This window comes from Microtus ochrogaster, chromosome 8 (assembly GCF_000317375.1).
Source record: "Microtus ochrogaster isolate Prairie Vole_2 chromosome 8, MicOch1.0, whole genome shotgun sequence".
Taxonomy (NCBI): Eukaryota; Metazoa; Chordata; class Mammalia; order Rodentia; family Cricetidae; genus Microtus; species Microtus ochrogaster.
This window is the reverse complement of record NC_022015.1, coordinates 1,944,527-1,964,122: the sequence shown is the minus strand read 5'-3', so window position 1 is coordinate 1,964,122 and position 19,596 is coordinate 1,944,527. Positions and strand designations below refer to the sequence as shown.

The following is a 19,596-nucleotide window of genomic DNA, read 5'->3' as shown; positions in this document are numbered from 1 at the left end:
CAAACTGTTAGCATGAGACCTAAATACAGTTAAAAATGTCTTTTGAAAAGAAGAGATAATGTGATTGAAAGAGGTAGAGATTAAAGTGATACCTCATAAGACAGGGAATTCCAAGAATTGTTGGCATCCACCAGAATGAAGGTGAGCAGCAAAAAGCTTCCAGAATAAACCATTTATGCCAGCAACCTGATTTTGAACTTTGGGCCACTAGAACATTAATAGAATAAATTTCTGCTTTGGTAAATCATTGAATTTGTGTAATTTATTACAGTAGCACTGTAAGATCAGTTTGTAGCCTAGTGTAGTAGTACACACCTTTAATCCCAGTACCTGGGAAGCCTAATCTCTGATTTCTAGGTTAGCCTTGTCTACAGAGTGATTTCCAGGTTAGCTAGGACTATACAGTGAGGCCTTGTCACAAAACTTGTTTTTGCTATTTGGTGTGATGATAGCTCAGTGAGTAAAGGTGTCTGCTGCCAAGCCTGACAGATCCTTGAGGCCCAGGCTGTAGTGTTGGGGGCAGTACTTGTTTCCTGGCTGCTTAGCCCTGAAATAATCACATAGAAACTATATTAATTAAAGTACTGTTTGGCCCATTAGCTCTAACTTCTTATTGGCTAACTCTTACATCTTAATTTAACCCATTTCTAGTAATCTGTGTATCACCACATGGCTGTGGCTTACTGGGCAAGATTCCAACTGGTATCTATCTCTGGTGGGGCTACATGGCTTCTTTCTGACTCCGCTCTTTTTCTGTTTAGTTTCCCCCACCCCCACCTACCTAAGTTCTGCCCTATTAACAGGCCCAAAGCAGCTTCTTTATTAACCAGTGGTATTCACAACATACAGAGGGGAATCCCTCATCACTGTAGAAGGGGAAAACTAACTTCTACAAGTTGTTCTCTGACCTACACATATGAATATGGCATGTGAGCCTACACATACCCAAATAAATAAGTAGAAAAACAAACAAATAAATAAGCGTGCTGAAAAAACTTGAAGCCTAGAAAGCTGGCTCAGCAGTTAAGAGCACTGGCTACTCTTCCTGAGGACCAGAGTTCAGTTTCCTGTTCCCACATTGTGGTTTACAGGTGTCTGTAACTCCAGTTCTAGGAAACTAGTGCTGTTTTCTGTTTTCCTTGGGTTCTAGGCACACATGTGTACAAATATTAACACAGGTTCATGCATACACATAAAATAAAAATGAATATAAAAAATTAAAAGCTAATATTATTTTAAGTGTTCTGCTGTTTTTTTTTTTTCTGTTAAGGACTAAACATTAAAAACAATTAGTTAAAAGTCACTATTATTGTAATTTTAGTTTGTGACTTCAGAGTTTATTTTATGTATAATTTAAAAAATTAGGTAGGGACCAGAAAGGTGACTCAGTGAGTACATTTGCTTGCTATGCAAGCTCGATACCCTGAGTTTGGTCCCTGGAAGTCATGTAAAACAGAAACAGAAAACCAGCTCCACAGGCCTGTCCTCTGATCTTCACACGTGTGCTTTAGTATGTTCCTGATTTTCCCAGACCCCAAAAAACCATACAGAAACCGTATTAATTGAAATACTGCTTGGCCTATTAGCTTATGCATATTTCTAGCTATCTCTTATATCTTAAATTAACCCATTTCTATTAATCTGTGCACCCCACATTCAAAGGAAGATGTGTTCATCCTACTAAATAGTCCTTCAAGAGTAATGAGGGTCAGATATATTGGAATTTGAGCAAGTTAATAAAATTCCCTAATTCTTGATTATTTCATCAGAATTTGTTTAAATTTTTACTACTTTTTTATTAGTTTAGTGATATCTTACTTATATTTGTGGGTTCTGCTTAAATAACATATAATTATTTTTTTGTTTGTTTTTTGTTTTTTGAGACAGGGTTTCTCTGTAGCTTTGGAGCCTGTCCTGGAACTAGCTGTTGTAGACCAGGCTGGACTCAAACTCACAGAGATCTGCCTGCCTCTGCCCCCTGAGTGCTGGGATTAAAGGCGTGTACCACCACTACCTGGCATCTAGAATATAATTCTATTCTACTGCGTGGTTTTAACTGTTTAATCCAGAGTGAGAATGAGTCAGTATGTCAGCTCCTTTAAACTGAATAATATATAGAGTAATATATAGTTTATAAAGGATATTTATTTTCTTGCTGGGCAGTGGTGGCGCACGCCTTTAATCCCAGCACTTGGGAGGCAGAGGCAGGCAGATCTCTGTGAGTTTGAGGCCATCTAGTCTGCAGAGCAAGTTCCAGCATAGCCAAGGTAGTGGTGTTACAACCTATCCTGAAAAATCAGTAACAACAACAACAACAAAAATTATTTTTCACAAACCAAAAATCTGGAAAATTCTGTCAAGGCACCAGCAGGATAGTTGTCTGTTGAGGGCATGGATTTAGTTTCCAAGATGGTGTATGTTACATTGTCTTTCAGAGGGTACACAAACCATTTCCTCTAATGGTGGAAGGGGCCAAAGGGTAAACTTGCTCCCTCTAGCCCTTTTATAGAGTTTTCTAGTCCTATTCATAATTGAGCCCTTTCACAGTGACTTAAGCACTCCTTAAACACTAGCTCCACTTGGTAGTGTTATTACACTCATTATTAAAGTTCAGCACATAAATTTGGGGGGAGCAGTCTTTAGACCATCACAGAATAGTGGGGTCTGGCGAGAACAGAAGCAATCAACTGCTGCAAATGTGCTGCTTTACTTCCTCTTTTTTCTTCCTCAAGGCATCTTTATAATAAATACCCAGGGGTGGTTATGTGTTTTGTTTTTTAAACAGCATATAGTCATGTCAGAATCGTTTGGTTCTTTATAAAATAGTTTTCTTAGTTGCATGGGATGGCTCAGCTGATGTAAGGCACTTGCACTGCAAACCTGATGACCTGAGTTTGATCTGTGGGTCTCATGTATATTAGGGGAAATAGCCGGCTTCCAAAGATGTCCTCTGATCTCCACATGGGCTTGCCCAAACTCTGCCCTTGCCCATAATGATGATTATTATTACAAAGATAATAACATTTTTAGAAAGTTTAAAATAATTGCTAGGTGATTCAGAAGCTCAGTCTTCCTGTAGATGTTGCACTGTTGAGCTGCCTTTCTATGTGAACACGAAGGCAGGACTTTTCTTGCCTTTCCTTGTATGTGCTGCTGTGGTTGCTTTGTTCTCGGCCTTGAACAGTTCCATCACTGTGCAGTTTTCTTCTGAGTATCATGGGCTTGTGAGAAATAATGTAATAATAGTATTTTGAAATGCCTTGTGGGATACATAACCAGCGATTTAGATTTAAATAACTGACTCTTGCTAAAGTAATGGCTATAGCTAAGAGCTTTTGGCTTATTTCATTGCTTTGTCTTTTGTTATTTTTAAATCAGAACCTTGTCTTATAAGGACAATCTAGTTCAACAACTAAAGATAGGAAAGCATCTTATTTTCTTTATATACTACATCTCATATCAAAACTGGAAAATTTGGATTCACCTCAAGTTTTTATTAAGATATAGTTTTAATTTTATACCTTTGATATGTAAGACTTGGTGGTACATTATCTGGCATTTAGAAAAATGTAATTTATCTAGATTTTTTTTAAAAAAATTAGCATTTAAAATACTTAAAATGTATGTGGAAGTTATCTTTGTTGTTGAATCAGTGTGGCATAGTTTATAACTCATGGTTCAGTTTACTTTTGAAATAGTTCACTATTTAAAGTAACTTAAGCAATGGTAGCTTAAAGTAAAGATAACACTAAGTTATTTAGGTATTTGCCTTTGGTCTTAGCCTGATACTTTACTTCTCAGATTTTGCATGGTTGTTTTTACTGGGGACATTTTGTTCACCTGTGTAATACTGCTTTCAAGTCTAGATTCAGACAGCAGTAAGGTGATTTTAAACTTTGTGACTGTATGATCTTGAGATAAGAATTCACATCCTCTGACATCTTCATGCAGTTATTTTTTAAACTTTCTTTTGCTTTGTTTTTGTTTTGGTTTTTGAGATAGGGTTTCTTTGTGTAACAGTCCTGGCTGCCCTGGAACTCGCTCAGTCTCACAGAGATCCACCTGATGCTGCCTCCCTGAGTGCAGGGATTAAAGCTGTGCGCTACTGTACCCAGCTGTTTATTAAACTTTTTTTTTTAATTCTTTGTGTTTTCACACCATGCGTCTCCATCACATCCATTTCCCGATCCCTTTGTATCCACCTTCTGCTTTTGCAACCTCCCCTCCCCCAAATTAAATAAAATCTAAGAGAAAAAAGGAAAAAAGAGAGAGAGGAGGACAAAATAATCAATCTTGTCATGGAAGCTACTGTAGTCTAATACAGTAAGTCATGCAGTAAAACCCTCTTTGCTAAAGAGTCATTGTTCTAGTTCGAGGCCTCTGGTTTCTGCTACATTGTTGACAATGGACCCTCACTGGAATGCCTCTTGATTATACTACTGTTGCCCTGTCTTGTGGAAATCCTGCCACTTTGGGTCTGCAGGACCAGTTCCTTCACATGCTCCAGCAGACGACAGTTGGGGTGGATGTTGGGGTGGGCCAACACATAACCCTGTTTCTGGGCCTGGCTAATTGCAGAGTTGGTCAGCCCGTCAGCTTTCCCTCGTCCTCACCACTAGCTTAAACTCTTCTGCATTGTACTGGCAAGTTTAACCCTTGCAGTTTTGATCAAGGAGCAGGACAGTTCTGCTTTCATGTCCTTAGGGTCAGATCGCTTACACCTACACCTTCAGGGTCAGCTCTACTGTGTTGCTCAGGCATGGCATAGGGGCCACTCTCCTGAGTGCTGCAACCGATGAGGGGCAGGGCCAGCTCTCCCACTTGCCTTTGGTGTTGATGGAGGGGTATCTCTCCCCTGTCCATGCTGCTTCTTGACAGACGAGTAATGGCTACAGCTCTCCCTGCTAACAGCTACTGTGCTGCATCACCCACACCTCTGCCCCTAGGACTCAGGCACCCCTTGGAGAGCCCAGAGGATAGAGAACACCAAGAAAGCAAGACCCTCTAGATCAACATGGTAGGTGCACACATGAACTCACAGACTGAGCCAGCATGCACAGGGCCTGCTAGGGTCTGCAGCAGATGAGGTCCTAGAGCTGAAAGGAGGAGTGGGTACATTTCCACATCTCTAACCCAGAAGCTATCTCCAATTGATGACCACTTGCAAATGAACATTTAATTTCCTCCAGTTGACTCTCACAGGGGAAACAAACTACCTTTAAGAGCTGGCCTCACATCCTATATTACATGGCCAAGAGAAAATGAACTCAGTGGCATCTTTGGAGGTGCCTTGTCTCATAATGTCATGTCAGAGCTCCCCCCCCCACTCCTCTCTCTTTTTAAAATAATTTAATAAAATTTTACTTCATTTTATAATACTGCAGGTCCCATGTGTGTGTGCGTGTGCTTGTGTGTGTGTGCATGTATGTGGCCAATTTTGTGGGGTATTTGTTTTTTGTTTGTTTTTTAAAAACATAGCTCCTTTTATTGATTCTTTGGGAATTTCACATCATGTTTCCCAATCCCATTCATTTTCCAGTTCCTCCACATCTACTCTCTAGCCTCTACTCCTATAGCTTCACCCAAAAATAAAATTCAAAACAAAACATTTCACTCTGCTGTCTTTCCTGCCTCTCCATCACATGTTCCTTTGTTGTAGTGGCCTTGGGAACTGCAGTATATCGTGCAGTGTACCTTTTCACCCAAACAGCTTTGCTTACAAATGTTCATTGCAACGAGTTGTTGGTCTGGTTCAAGGGTTTTGGTACATCATCAATACTGTACCCTCACTGAAACTTCTTTTGGATATCCTGCTGTTGTCCCAAGTCATGGAGATCATGCGACTATGGTTCCACAGGACCAGTCTCTTCACATCTTGCAGCAAGTCATAGATGGGGTAGATCTTGGGATATGCCAACTCAAAGTCCTGGATTCAGGCCTGGATAGCAGCTGAGATGTCAGTCTGGGCCTCCACTGGCACTGCCTCCCTCAGGTGAGGGTCAGGGCCAGTTTTCCTGTGCTCACACCATTGGTGCCAGCCAGGGTTGAGAGGGCAGTTCTTGAGCTGAGGTGGTGAGGGGTGGGACCAGTACTCTGTGCCCAGATCGCCAAGGCATCCTTTATCATTGTTCTCACTGATAACACAGACCATGCACATTAACACTCACCCCAGCTGCCACCAACCCACACATGGCTTTTGGCTGCAACTTGGGCTGGACATCATCATGGCCTTGGATGGCAGGGCAGGTCACTCAGGTTAGCTTGGTCGTGGTGTCAACCTGACCCTCAGACATCAACATGGCCTCAGGTGGTGGCTCAGTCCACAGGCATTCCTATGGTCTTTGATGGCAACATGACCATGGACATCAACACAGACCCTGCTACTGTAGCATGGACCCAGTCATGACTCTCAGTGGGAGCAAAGGCCTGGACATCATATGGCCCTAGGTGGTGTGTAAGCCACCATATCAGGTTGTTCCTCACTGCCTTCTCATCTTCAGTTCTCTCTCCAGTTTACAAACCACTTGGTTTCTTCTTCTCTCCCATTTCTCCACCACATACCTGTTTGTAGTGGCAAACACCTGCCTGGTTTTGTATTATAGTAATCCCAAGTGTGCAAGTGAGTGTGCTTCTTTATCTGTATCTGTTTTTGTTCTGTTTTGTTTTTTAGTTTTTTCAAAACAGGGTTTCTCTTTCTGGCTTTGAAGCCCATCATAGAACTTGCTTTGTAGACCAGGCTGGCCTCGAACTCATGGAAATCCGCCTGCCTCTGCCTCCTGAGTACTGGAATTAAAGATGTGTGCCACCACTGCCCGGCTTTGTATTTGTTTTATGTGCTTTTTCTTGGCCTCTTTTCCTTTTGTTTGTTTTAATCTATTTTGACTTTTTTGTCTTATTGTATTTTAACTTTATTTCATTATTGTCTCTTAGATGCCTGTTTTTAAGGAGAGATAGAAAGAGGGTGGACCAGGATGGAAGGGGAGGTGGAAGGAACTCTTCAGTTTCTCTCTTCGATGTTGATAAGTTTTTATCATGAAAGTCTTTTACTTGCTTGTTTAGTGTTACTTAATCAAATATTTTATTGTGAAATATTTGTTTTCCTGATTTTTTCCCTCATTTTGTTTGTCATTTGTATATAGGAGGACTACCGATTTTTGTGAGTTAATTTTGCATCTAGCTACTTTGCTGAGTTTATCACCTGTAGAGAGTTCCCTGGTGGAGTTTTTAGGGTCTCTTACGCATGTTATCATATCATCTGCAAATAAAGATACTTTGACGCCTTCCTTTTTAGTTTGTCTTCCCCTGATCTCTTTCAGCTGTCTTATTGTTATAGCTAAGACTTCAAGTTCTGTATTTTTAATGGTTGTGGAGAGAGTGGACAACCTTCTCTTCTTCCTGATTTTACTGGAATTATTACTTTGAGTTTTTCTCTATTTAAGTTGTAGTTGACTATGAGCTTGCTGTAAACTGCATTTATTATGTTCAGGTATATTACCCCTTGTATCCCTAATCTCTCCAAGTCTTTTATCATGAAATGGTGTTGGATTTTGTCAAAAGTCTTTTCTGCATCAAAGGAGATAGATGATCATGTGCCTTTTCATCTTTCAATTTGTTTTTATAATGGATTACATTAAAAGATTTAGTATTTATATCATTCCTTCATTGTGCTGATGGTTTTACAATAATTATTTTGAAATGTCATTTCATTTTTGATGTGTCAAAATTGTAGTCAACAGTTTAGATTTGAAAATTTAAGAGGAGAAAAGTTAGATTTGGTTTAGCGTATCTGCCTAATTCCCAGGGTTTAGGTAAGAGGGAATTGTCTTTTGACCATTTTATTATACTAATTTTAATGGTTTAAAGTGCCTTTTCTTTGTCTTTTTTTCTTCCTTTTTTGAAATTTGTCTCACTTTGGTTAGCCTACAAATTATTGTATAGAACAGGCTGTCCTCGAGCTTTTGGCTAACCTCCTTCTCCCTTTTCTCTTAGTGCTGGGATTACAGTTGTATGCCACCATACCTGACTTCATCTCTTATAGTTTTATTTTTTTATTTTTAAATAATATTGTGTATTCCCTTGTTGATAAGTGGTTTGGGCCCACTGACTCTTCTTTCACTGTGTGTGTGTGTGTGTGTGTGTGTGTGTGTGTGTGTATTTAAATGTGCACAACATAAAATTTACTATTTAAGTGTATAGTTACATGGCAGTAAGTGAGTGAATGGAATTGGAAACTACTTGGTTTTATTTTCTTTTTCATTGGCTTTGTATTAAATCTTGGTTTCTCTTGGTTCTGATGTTTGGCTCGAGACATGCCTGTATTGTGGCAGTCAGTCTCTTTCTCATCTGTGAACAACTGATTTTGATGTTGCTGTTTCAAGGGAAGTTTCTTCCTTATATGGTTTATTTTAATAATGTAACATGGAAAAGTGTTTTATCCCAGGCTGTGTTTCAAATGTTGTTACCTCTGAAGTTCCAAAGAAACGCCCATTTGCTATCTTCCAGATACATTCAGACTGAGCTTTTGGATTAGAACATTTTGTTCTGTTTGTTCTCTCTTTCTCTCTCTCTTTTTTTTTTTTCCAAGGGATGAAGACAAACAGCTTAACTAGATAGCCATCTCTGGTTGTTGCTTCTAACAATAATATTTAGTGGGCAGCAAGTATTCTGCAAATGCCTTTCTCAGAAGGATTACATTAAGTAAACAAGCAATAAACATTCTGGTGACTGACAGATGATAGCTCCTAAAGTTTTCAGACTGCCCAAATCAAGCTAAAACATTGTTTCTGTTTTGGTAAATAAAACCCATCTTGTTTAGACAGGTCTTATCAAAAACAGTGTTAACATTTCATACCAAACATTGTTATGAAGCTCATGAGAACTAAAACTAACAAATCTGAACTGCTCGAATCATGTTTCATTAGTTCTTTTTAGCTGTGTGTTTTGAGTCATTTCCAAATCACAGGTTCTCCAGTGTCCTGTGTTTTGAAGTAACATCTATTGTGTAGTGCTCCGACCAGTCTGCATTTGCAGCAACACTTAATTCAGTTTTACTCTGAAATCTCATCTGTGGCTTGAATTGTACTTGGAAATTTATTTTATTTGCTCTTTTGTGTATGAAGGATAATTTGATGCAGGTGTTTTCCGAGGTTTATGCACTTTGTATCTGAGTGAATTCTTTATCAGGTACCAAGGAAGAGAACAGAGGTTAAGAGATGTGACCATTTATAAACCCTTGCCTGAGTCCACAGAATAGAAAGATACTATTTATATATTTTTAAGTCCACATGTTTTCTTGAATTATTTTTATATTTAAGTTAATAACCATGTTTCATTGAAATCTCCAGAAATACAAGACAGTGAAGTGAAAGGGAAACACTTCATTTGTCTTGTGTTTTCAGTTCTGAAGACTGCAGGTGGCATATATAATAGTTTCTCAATAGAGTAACTGAATCAGTTGCTTTTAGCATGAGGGTCACCATCACTTACATTCATACTATTCTTCTCTCTCTCTCTATCTCTCTATCTCTCTCTCTATCTCTCTATCTCTATCTCTGAATCATCCTTTGAAAAATGGTCCCCTCTGTTCCCTCTCCCATTCAACTGGTTGTGACTCAGGCTCCTCCAAGTTTCATAGATTCCATTTGTCAGCTCCCTCCTGTTCTTTAATGTAATATCGAAAACTGTGCAAGTGATACTGATTACCTGTAAACTTGAATACCATTGCTGCAGTTTGGCCAGCTCTATAGCATGGTTACTACTTCAGCACTAGCCACTGTACTAATCATTGACATGCATATTATTTAATCCTGATTGTGAAATGAGAGATATTTCGTGTTCAAGAAAAACTGAGGTTCAGAGAAAACTGGAAATTTCACCCAAGCAATAGTCTAAATTAGGGGTCAAATCAGGACCTACATCTTACCTGTTTTGTGGCAAAAGCCATGAGATAATCACATTTATCCTTCTTTATGAACTCGTTAATACATCTGGTAAGCTGTAGTAATGTTTACAGTAAGGGAGTTTCATTCTGTGAAGAGACTAGATTGATAGTTCCATGGTAGAGCACTTGTGCAGCATGTGTGATGTCCTAGGTTCAATCCTCCATTTAAAACAAAGCCACACAAAAAAGCAAACAACCCACAAATCAAAAACAGGAGTCACTGTTCTTTGATGTTTTAGTCTATGTTCTTTTTAAAATTTAAATTAACTGGAAATTCATTTTATTATTTTGTTTTATGTGCATGTATATTTTGCTTTGATGTGTCTGCACCATGTATATTTCTTGTGTCCAAGAAGGGTATCAAAGCCCTTGGGACTGGAGTTATAGAATACTGTGGGCCACACCATATGGGAGCTGGGAATTGAACCCAATTCCTGTGCCGTAGCAGCAAGTGCTCTTACCCAATGAACCATCTCTTCAGTATCAGTATGTCTTTCTGAAACACAAAGTACTTAAAAAAAAAAAAGGGTGGGGGGAACCCAACCACAATGTCATTATCATACCTAACAGATAAGAGATCATTAAGATTACCAAACATTTAATCTTCACATATCTGTTTGTGGAAGTCTGTGAATATTACTCTTTTACTGTCTTTCCACAGTGGTTTTATTTGAATTATCATCAAAACAGTGAGGATATGTGCATTTGGAAGATGAGCCTTTTGACTATTTTTTTTCTTCCTCTTCTTTGTTTTGTTTTAGTTCTTAAAATAGTGGGTTTCTCTTTGCAGCCCTGGCTGTCCTGGAGCTCGCCTTGTAGACCAGGCTGCCCTGGAATTCAAGATCTTCTTGCCTCTGCCGCCTGTGAGCTTTAAATGTTTCTTAATTTATAGTTTTTTTCTTTTCTCTGATTTTTTTTTCCTCGTAAGTCATTTGTTAAAGAGAGTATTTTTTAAATTTTCAATTAATAAATTTAATACTTTCACTTAAATGTTAAAATATTTCAAATAATTTTAATTCCTCTTAATGAGAAATATAGGAAATACATGTAAATATTTATTAAGCCTACCTTATTTTTCTTAAGGGGATCTTTATGAGCACTTGTTATGGGAGGCACTCTTGTAAGCTGTAACTGAATAAAGACTTGTTAATGACTGCATACCATGTGTTGTCACAGTTGCTTAGACCTTTTTTATTTCTTAAGTGGCGCTGTGGATGGAACCTATGACCTTGCATATTTTGGGAAAATACTTTGCCACTAAGCTGCTACATATGTAGCCCTTAGACCATATTGTGTATGTATGTATATATGTAGCTTTTAGATCATATTATGGCTCCTTGTGAAGGAGTCAGTTGCCAATATTATACTGATAATTTTTGTTTGAGAATATGGTAATGGAATTATGAGTGGAAAAGCCCCAAGTGATAGCATACTTTATGTTTGTTATCCAGGAAATGAATAAAATTCCAGTGTTTATAGTTTACCAGAAAGGAAGAAGTATTAAAATAGGATGCACCTTATTTCCTCTGTTTAAACAAGAAAAATTTACATTTCCTCAAAAACCAAGGAATTTATATGACTATTGTTAATTTTAAATTTTTATTAAAAGTTCTTTTCTAAGACATTATGTATATGTGTTTCTGATTCTTTAAAGAGTATCATTTCAAGGAGTAAAATTTGTTGTTCCTGAAAGACTGTAAAATGTAATTTTTTAGAATCTTAATTTTCTCTTAAAATACACAAAGTCTTGATGCCATTATGATTCTTTGAGTCATTGAAACTATAAAATTTTGTTCTGAGTGACTACAGTTTTAAGAAGTCTCTATCTTACAGAGTTTATGTAAGATATGCAAAATAACTCCATGTTAAAAATAAAAACTAATCCATTATTCCCAGTACTCAGGAGACAGAGGCAGATAGATCTTGTGAGTTCACAATCAGCCTGGTCTACAGAGTGAGTTCCAGGACAGCTGGGATACACATAAAAAACTCTGCCTCAAAAAATAAGACTAAAAACCCAAAATTCAATATTTTTATGTGGTCATATGTTGACAAATTGTGACTTTAAGTAGTAGATAAATGTCATTGTACTATTTGAATCTGGTTAATTTGGTAATATTTAATTAATTTAATGAGCAATACATTCTCCTACATATTTCTATAAATGGAAGCATCAAGGTTTACCCAGAAGTCCATAAAGTTTTTTATAGAAAGTCCCCCTTTTTTTCTGCTCATTTGCTTTGCGTTTTCTTTCATATTTAATGGTATTCCTAACTATAGGCCAGTATTTTCTAGGAATTTCTGGTGTCAAATGTATTCTGCTTTCCAAAATCTCATTAACATTTTAAACCTGGGTCTTCTTAAAGAGCAGTAAAGCTCTTATCACTGAACCATCTCTTTAACCCCATAATAATAGTTCTTTTTAAGAAAAACTACTTGTAAAATTTTCATTAGAAATGTGCCACAAAACAAAGATATTCTTGGATTTGCACAGCCTTATAAAAGAAACTCAAGAGTAATTAAACGTTTCTGTGCTTGATTATACATACTGTGTTAGATAATATTGAGAAATATCTACAAAGATTTCTAATACAATATATATTTTAGAGTTAGTTATAATAAAAAGGTAAACCTAAATATCAGCAATAGGGAGTGGGTTAAATATGTATACTTGCATCAGCATTATGGTTATTAAAAATAGTTGTGTTGCTGAGCTCAATGGTGCATGCTTGTAATCTCAGTATGGGAGGGTTGCAAGTTACACGTCAGATGATCTCTAGAGCAAGGTTTTGTCTGATAAATACTGAGAAGTACACAGGAACATGTACATGTTACTGAAAGTAAAGAAAAAGGGGGTTGATAGCTGTGTATATGACAGGTCTCCTGAGAGAGAGAGAGAGAGAGACCTGAGAGAGAGAGAGAGAGAGAGAGAGAGAGAGAGAGAGAGAGAGAGAGAGAGAGAGAACACATGCACATATTCTGTCAAAGATGAGCGGCAACAAATGTGGTATTTTGCAATGTTTACTTCTTGATATGAATTTATATGATCATAAAATGTCTCTAAAGGATTTGTAGTAATCCATCAGTAAAAGGATACAGTTCCTGAAGACTGTAGAGTTGACTGCTAACTCCTATGCTATCACAAACTGGCCCTATGACCTTAGCATCCCATAGCCTTAATTTCATTGTAAACTTAGGTTTATGAGTTATGATTAGACAGTGATTTTGCAAATATGAAATCTATGTTTTCAACTCCTTATTTTAATAGCTCTTTAATACACTAGCCACCATTAAATTATCACATTAATAATTTAATTGTTTATAAGCTTTAAACAAAATGAAAACCAGCAAAAAAGATTGGCTTTAATTTACATACATGCATATTATGGCACCAAAGTGACTACCCCACTCCCTCTGGAGCTCCCTGTAATATCCTACTCCCATCTTCATGCCCTTTTTTATGCATAGTGAGTGGTTTTACAAATATGAGGTCTTCTGTATTTATACTTTAGTTTGTAGAGAGTTGAACTGTTTTACTGAACATGATCTACTTCTAATGTTTGGGTAATGGAACAGAGTTAGTGTTTGTAATGCATCATGCAGATTCCCCGGGGTACTGACCACTGAGCACTCCTAACTTGCACCCTTGAGTACCAGTTGCCAAGGTATGCCAAAGTCTTAAAGAAACTTTAGATTAATAAGGAATCTCCTGCTTAAGTATTCCCAGATATATTATAACATTTTCATGAGTCTGATTTGTGTGAAGTGGTGAGGTCAAGTCAGAAAGGAGACGGTAAGACCTGTGTATATCTGTGACAAAAGCAGTGTTTTTGTCAGTTTATGTGGTATGTTCATTGGTAATGTAGTTCTAGACACATATGCTTTCTCAGTTATTTGAAGGTGCTAAAACATAAGTCTCAATGTTGTCTGTCAGTTCTAAGCATTTTAAGTTTGCACCTGTGATAGCAATTGTTTCTCCTGTTTGCCAGTAAAGACACTAGGGGACATAAACCCTGAATTTCTTCTATTTGTTTAATGCTTATCATTCTTTTCATTGTCTTTTAGTGACTATCCTGTTCCCAGCTGTCTAAATATTCTCTCACATTCCTGTCAGAAATGTGACTGGAGCCTAGGTTTAAGACTTGTAATGTCTACTCTCTCCTTGTTTATTAGTTCATCAGCAGACTTTGTGAAGAATTGAAATGACTAAGCCAATTAGCATTATTGTTTTTCAAATCTAGATCCTAAGGGAAATAACTTCTCATTACATATTAGGGTCATATCCGAATCCCCAAATCCTGTTACTGCTTTTCTGTGATACAGTAAATGTGCATTTGTAATCATAGCTTAAAGCCGTTTGTTTTCATGCTTTGAAACATCAGTTTTTATACACTTAGTTGTATAAACTTTATTAACTGGATATTTTCATACTCATGTGTTTCATGAGAGAATATAGATTCATATTTTCCTGTAAAATTTGAGTCTGATGTTATTTTCTAATACATACTTTGAGATGATTCCTGTGTGTGTTCTAATTTTATATTTGCCATATGGGATCTCACATCTAACCAGCATATAGGTAACTATTGGCAAACTTTTAGTGAAAAGCTTAGTAAAGCTATCTGACCAAGCTAACCATAAAATGCCGTTGTTTTCTTAACTCTGGTTACATTAAATACAGTTATTAAGAAATACTTACCTGATTGAAAAACGATCCTTGGAATTTTCCCAAATTTTGAGGTTAGTGTCTTTAATCCCACCATTCCTGTTGTAAACTAGGGAAACGGGGCTGTTAAGGAAGTCTTACAATCGTATCGCTTTGAATGTTTCCTATTTTGCTTTGTTTTGTTTTTGTTTTTTTCGAGATAGGTTTCTCTGTGTAGTTTTGGCTGTCCTGGAATTTACTCTTATAGACCAGGCTGGCCTCAAACTCACAGAGATCCACTTACCAAGTACTGGATTTAAAGACATGCACCAACACTGCCCAGCTTTTTCATTTCGTTTTAAAAAATTATTTATTTTTATTTTATTTGCATTGGTGTTTTGCCTGCTTATATGTCTGTGTGAGGGTATCAGATCTTGTAGTTACAGACTGTTAGCTGCCATGTGGTTGCTGAGAATTAAACCCAGGTCCTCTGGAAGAGCAAACAGTGCTCATAACTGCTGAGCCATCTCTCTAGCCTCTTGTAGACTTTTAAAAGGGGGCAAGTTAAATGTTTGAGTTTAATGATGGCATACACCCCTCTATTACTACAGGTCAGTAAAGTATGGTTTTACAGATGTGGATGAAGGCTTCTTACCAGAGATGCTAAGTGTGACCATTACCCAAAGATCTTGGTATGCTATCTTTGAAAGATCATTCAGTTTAGTTCAAATAAACTATGAACCTTGTCATTCTGTTAAATTTTTATATTCCCTGTATGCATAAAAAATTGAGAAAACTGGACACATATGCCTTTTCTAGTTTCAGGTAGTAAAAAAATATCCAAGCACTTATCTAATAGGTCATTTGCTCTAAGAGGGTATTTTATTATTTGTGAACTCTTCTATGACAGGTAACTTCAGTTTTATAAGTGAAAAGTTTTATTTGATAAAGTTAGAACTAAAATACAGTTTTTTCCCTTTTGAAACCTCAGTTTCATTTAAAATTCAGTGAAAACAATAGCATTTCTCCTGGGTTATGCAACTTTTCCAAACCCAACGATCTCCAGATGGACATGTAGTATACCCCATGAGAATATATGATTTGCTTTATGTCACAGGAGTAGTTGTCCGACAAGTGGTAACAGTAGACCTGGTGACAGGAAATGTGCAACTTTATTATTGTCAATCAATGCCAGCACCTCAGATCCGATTCTGAGTCAGAAGATGAGGCTGTTAGAAAGGAGGATTTTAGAGGGAGAGAGTAATGTTTATATGTATGAAAGTGACTAAAATTCAGCATATACATTTATGAAACCATCAAAGAATAAAAAATTTAATAATATATCAAAAATTGAAAGTGAGTAACTGAATTTTGAAAGACACTTCTGAGCTTGTTATAATCTGAATAAACTTCCTGGTTGTCCCACAGGTATACCTTTCTCCTACTCTGTAGTAGAAGCTAAGGTTAGTAACATGCTAACATCCATTTGCCATAAAACTGAGATTCTCAGGATTTTTTTGGGGGGGGGCTCAGTGTTCTATGTGCTTATCAATTGTAAGAACTACAAAAGAGTATTATTCATATAATTTGCTCACATGTTAGAATTTACAATGATTTTTAATGAATCCATTTTACTGTTTTTAATGTGTGTGTGATATATGCATTAAGGTGTATGTGTGCACTTGTACGCGTGAACATGTAAGTCGTGATGGGTGCGGAGACTAGAGGAGGGTGTGGAATATACCCTCTATCATTCTTTGTGATATTCCTTTGAGGCAAGGTCTTTTCCTGAATCTGGAACCTGTGTTTTTTGCTAGCAAGCCTCAGTAATTCCTCTTACCTCTCCTTTAAGCAGTGCTGGGGTTACAGGAACATGGGAGCCATACTTGACTTGTTACAAGGGTGCTGGGCTCTGAATTTTGGTGGTCTCACGGAGCCATCTCTGCAAATCCTTCATTGACTTTAAAAATTATTGGTTAGCATACAAGGAAGTGGTGTTTCACACACACCCATCATTAGTTTATCTTTATTCGTCCCTTACTGTCATTTCTCTTTCCTTTGCACTCCTCTTGCGGGTTGCCTTCCTCCTCGCAAACAATCTCCCTTGTTGCACTTCCTCTCCACCTTGTACCATGATTTATTTTAATATTTGGAGGAAGAGTTTCTCATTTTGGTGCTATGTTACTACATATGCCAAAAGTAGATTGGCATCTCAGAATGGTTTCTATGGGAAAATTTGATGAATGTTTTCAAAGCTATGAAGCTGTACATGAATTTCATTTATATTAGCTGGTGTAGCATACCATATCAAATAGATAAATTTGTGGGTGTGATACATGTGTATATATGCACATGCATACCTGCATTATGAAAGCCAGAGGTCAACAGCATGTACCTTTATTGATTTCTAGCTTTTTTTTTTTTTAAATCACAGTCTCTCACTGAATCAGGAGCACACCAGTTGGTTAGTCTGGCTGATCAGGGAACTCCTAGGATCCTCCTCCTGTCCCCTTTCTAATGTTGAGATGTCAGGCACATGATCTCCCTTAGCTTTTTTATATGAGAACTAGGGCTCAAGCTCCGGTCCTCGTTTATGAAACAAACCTCTGAACCATTTCCATAGCCCCTCAATTATATAGCTTTAATGACAACGTTATGTTTAATATTTTTATGTATTAAAATGTTATTTTTGTTTTCATTTTAAAATATCCCCTCCTTTGTTTTTTGTTTTTTTTTTTTTTTTTTTGAGGCATTGTCAGCCTGGTGGATGGCATCTGTCCAGAGAGCGGAAACAGCCAACATTCTTTGTGGTGGTCCTAACGGATATCGACTCAGATCGACATTACTGCTCATGCCTAACCTTCTACGAGGCAGAGATCAATCTCCAGGTAAAGGAACTACCCTATCCAAGGATGGGACAGATGGCATTGCAGGATCTTTGAAGTTTCATATTTGTTTTTGTTAAAATTGAAAATTTCGTGCTCTCTAAAAAGCTTGAGGATAGTGTATGTTTAATGTTGGAGAAGGAACAATAAAATAAAAGTTGGCAGGTTAACTGTCCTCACTAAAATAGTGACTGTATTTGAATTATTGTGTCTATGAATTGGTTTCTTTGGTGGTAAACTGTTATCGTTCTCCTGCATGTCTGTCTTCAGGGGATCTTTCACAGGATACAACGGTTGTTATCACAGTGTTTCACATCATTGTTACTCTCTGAAATCCACATGCAAACTCAAGAAACATTTACAGTCCCTCCTCTATAAGAGTAGTGATTAAGTTCCTAGTTTCAGGAAACTACACTAATTTCTCTAAGCAGAAATATATATGACAAAGTGTTGGGCAATTTATGGAACTTTATGAGGTATGAGCAGGGGTCATATTCTGACTGTGAGCCATCACACTGGCATTTGAGGGTGGGGGCTAGATATCAGTCTGTATAACCTCCATCCTAGTTGCCATAGAAAGTTCCATCCCCTTAGTGCTTCCTGACACACACCAGTAACTTCTGCTTTGGTGTTCAAAAGGGTTTCTTTGAATTGGTAGAAGATAGAGTCTTATAAAACCAAGTCCTGTAAAGGGAGTCATAAAAATGTAGGGGTTCCTTGGTGCTGTGATGGTAGTAACTTGCTGGTTTGTTTTGGTTCTTATTTGATAATACAGAAACTTCACAAAGTTTGGTTTTTGTTGGTGAGCCAATTTATGTTAGTTACTACACTTTTTGCTTTATGTAGAAAAGTATTCCCAGTGAGAGGAAAAGATGCTTTTAGAAATGGCCTCACAAATCAGTACTTGCAGTCACAATTTATTTCTTAAAAATCTAAATTTTCTGGGTACAATATCTGGATTTTCGATACAAAGGAGACAAGTTACCTATCATGAAGCAAACTTACATTATTATTCTTTTATAGTGGAAAGTCAAAAGTTCATGTAGAACAAAATACTTATTGTCTGCATTCCCACAACAAATATAAGTTATCTGCATTTCAGCACATTTTTCTTTGTCATGTCTTTGTGGGAAACCATATTGACATTTTAAGGCTTTAGGTAGCGGGATCAAACTAAGAAATATTTGCTTTGAAATATTTAATGACTGTCAGAATATCACTTCTGTTTAAATTCGGAAGTTACATTGCTGATGAGATGGCATAATTTATAAGTCTGTGTCTGTGGTTCCTCTTATCCCAGAAAGTGTCTTTATAGTGATGGAAATTGCACTGTAAAAGACTGATCAAATTCTTGTTTTGATCATTTCAGTCAAAAACCTGCCAGACTGTTCTGTAATTCATGTACCACACTATATTCTTAGTTCACCTTTCATTTTAATGATGGTGTTTAGACCTTAAACTAATTCATAGAATGCAGTATTCTTTATGTCCATTTAAAAAAATGTTTAAAAATGCCTTCATTGACCTTTTTTTTAAAAAACCAAACTACTTTTTGTGCATTGGTGTAAATTTGTCAGATCCCCTGGAACTGGAATTATCAACAGTCATGAGCTGCCTGCCATGTGAGTGCTGGGAATTGAACCTGGGTTATCTGGAAGAACAGCCAGTGCTCTTAACCATTGAGCCATCTCTACAGACCACTATGTCCATATTCGTAATGAATCCCTTGAGTTGTATAAAGGAAACTAAATGATAATTTGGCTTCTCCCTTCTCTCTTTTTCACATGCATTCAGCCCTCAGATTTGTTGACAGAATTGTAGTATATTAAGACATCATTGGAGATATTTTAGAAATATGTCTAGAAATTCTTAGACACATGTCTAATTTTTTGTTTGTACCTTGTTTCTTACTTAAAGAGAAGTTGCTGACATTACTCATTAACATTCAGATGTCCTTTACCCATATTTATTTAGTGTTAAATAGATAAATTTGTCTCATTGGTATATTATGATACCTTTTCCCTTTCTCTTCATCTCTCTTCTTTCTTCCTGCTTTTTCCTTCCTCCTTTTTGTACAATCTCTCTCTCTCTCTCTCTCTCTCTCTCTCTCTCTCTCTCTCTCTCTC

The 19,596-nt window shown here is 37.1% G+C and overlaps 1 protein-coding gene across 1 annotated transcript in view; it reads left to right on the top strand.

The window, feature by feature from the left end:
- Sbf2 (SET binding factor 2) overlaps positions 1-19,596 on the top strand; it is a 412,779-nt gene that overhangs the window by 148,474 nt on the left and 244,709 nt on the right. Inside the window, exon 5 of the mRNA XM_026781117.1 lies at positions 17,338-17,473. Coding sequence (XP_026636918.1) covers positions 17,338-17,473 — 136 coding nt within the window. The remainder of the gene's footprint in view (positions 1-17,337; positions 17,474-19,596) is intronic.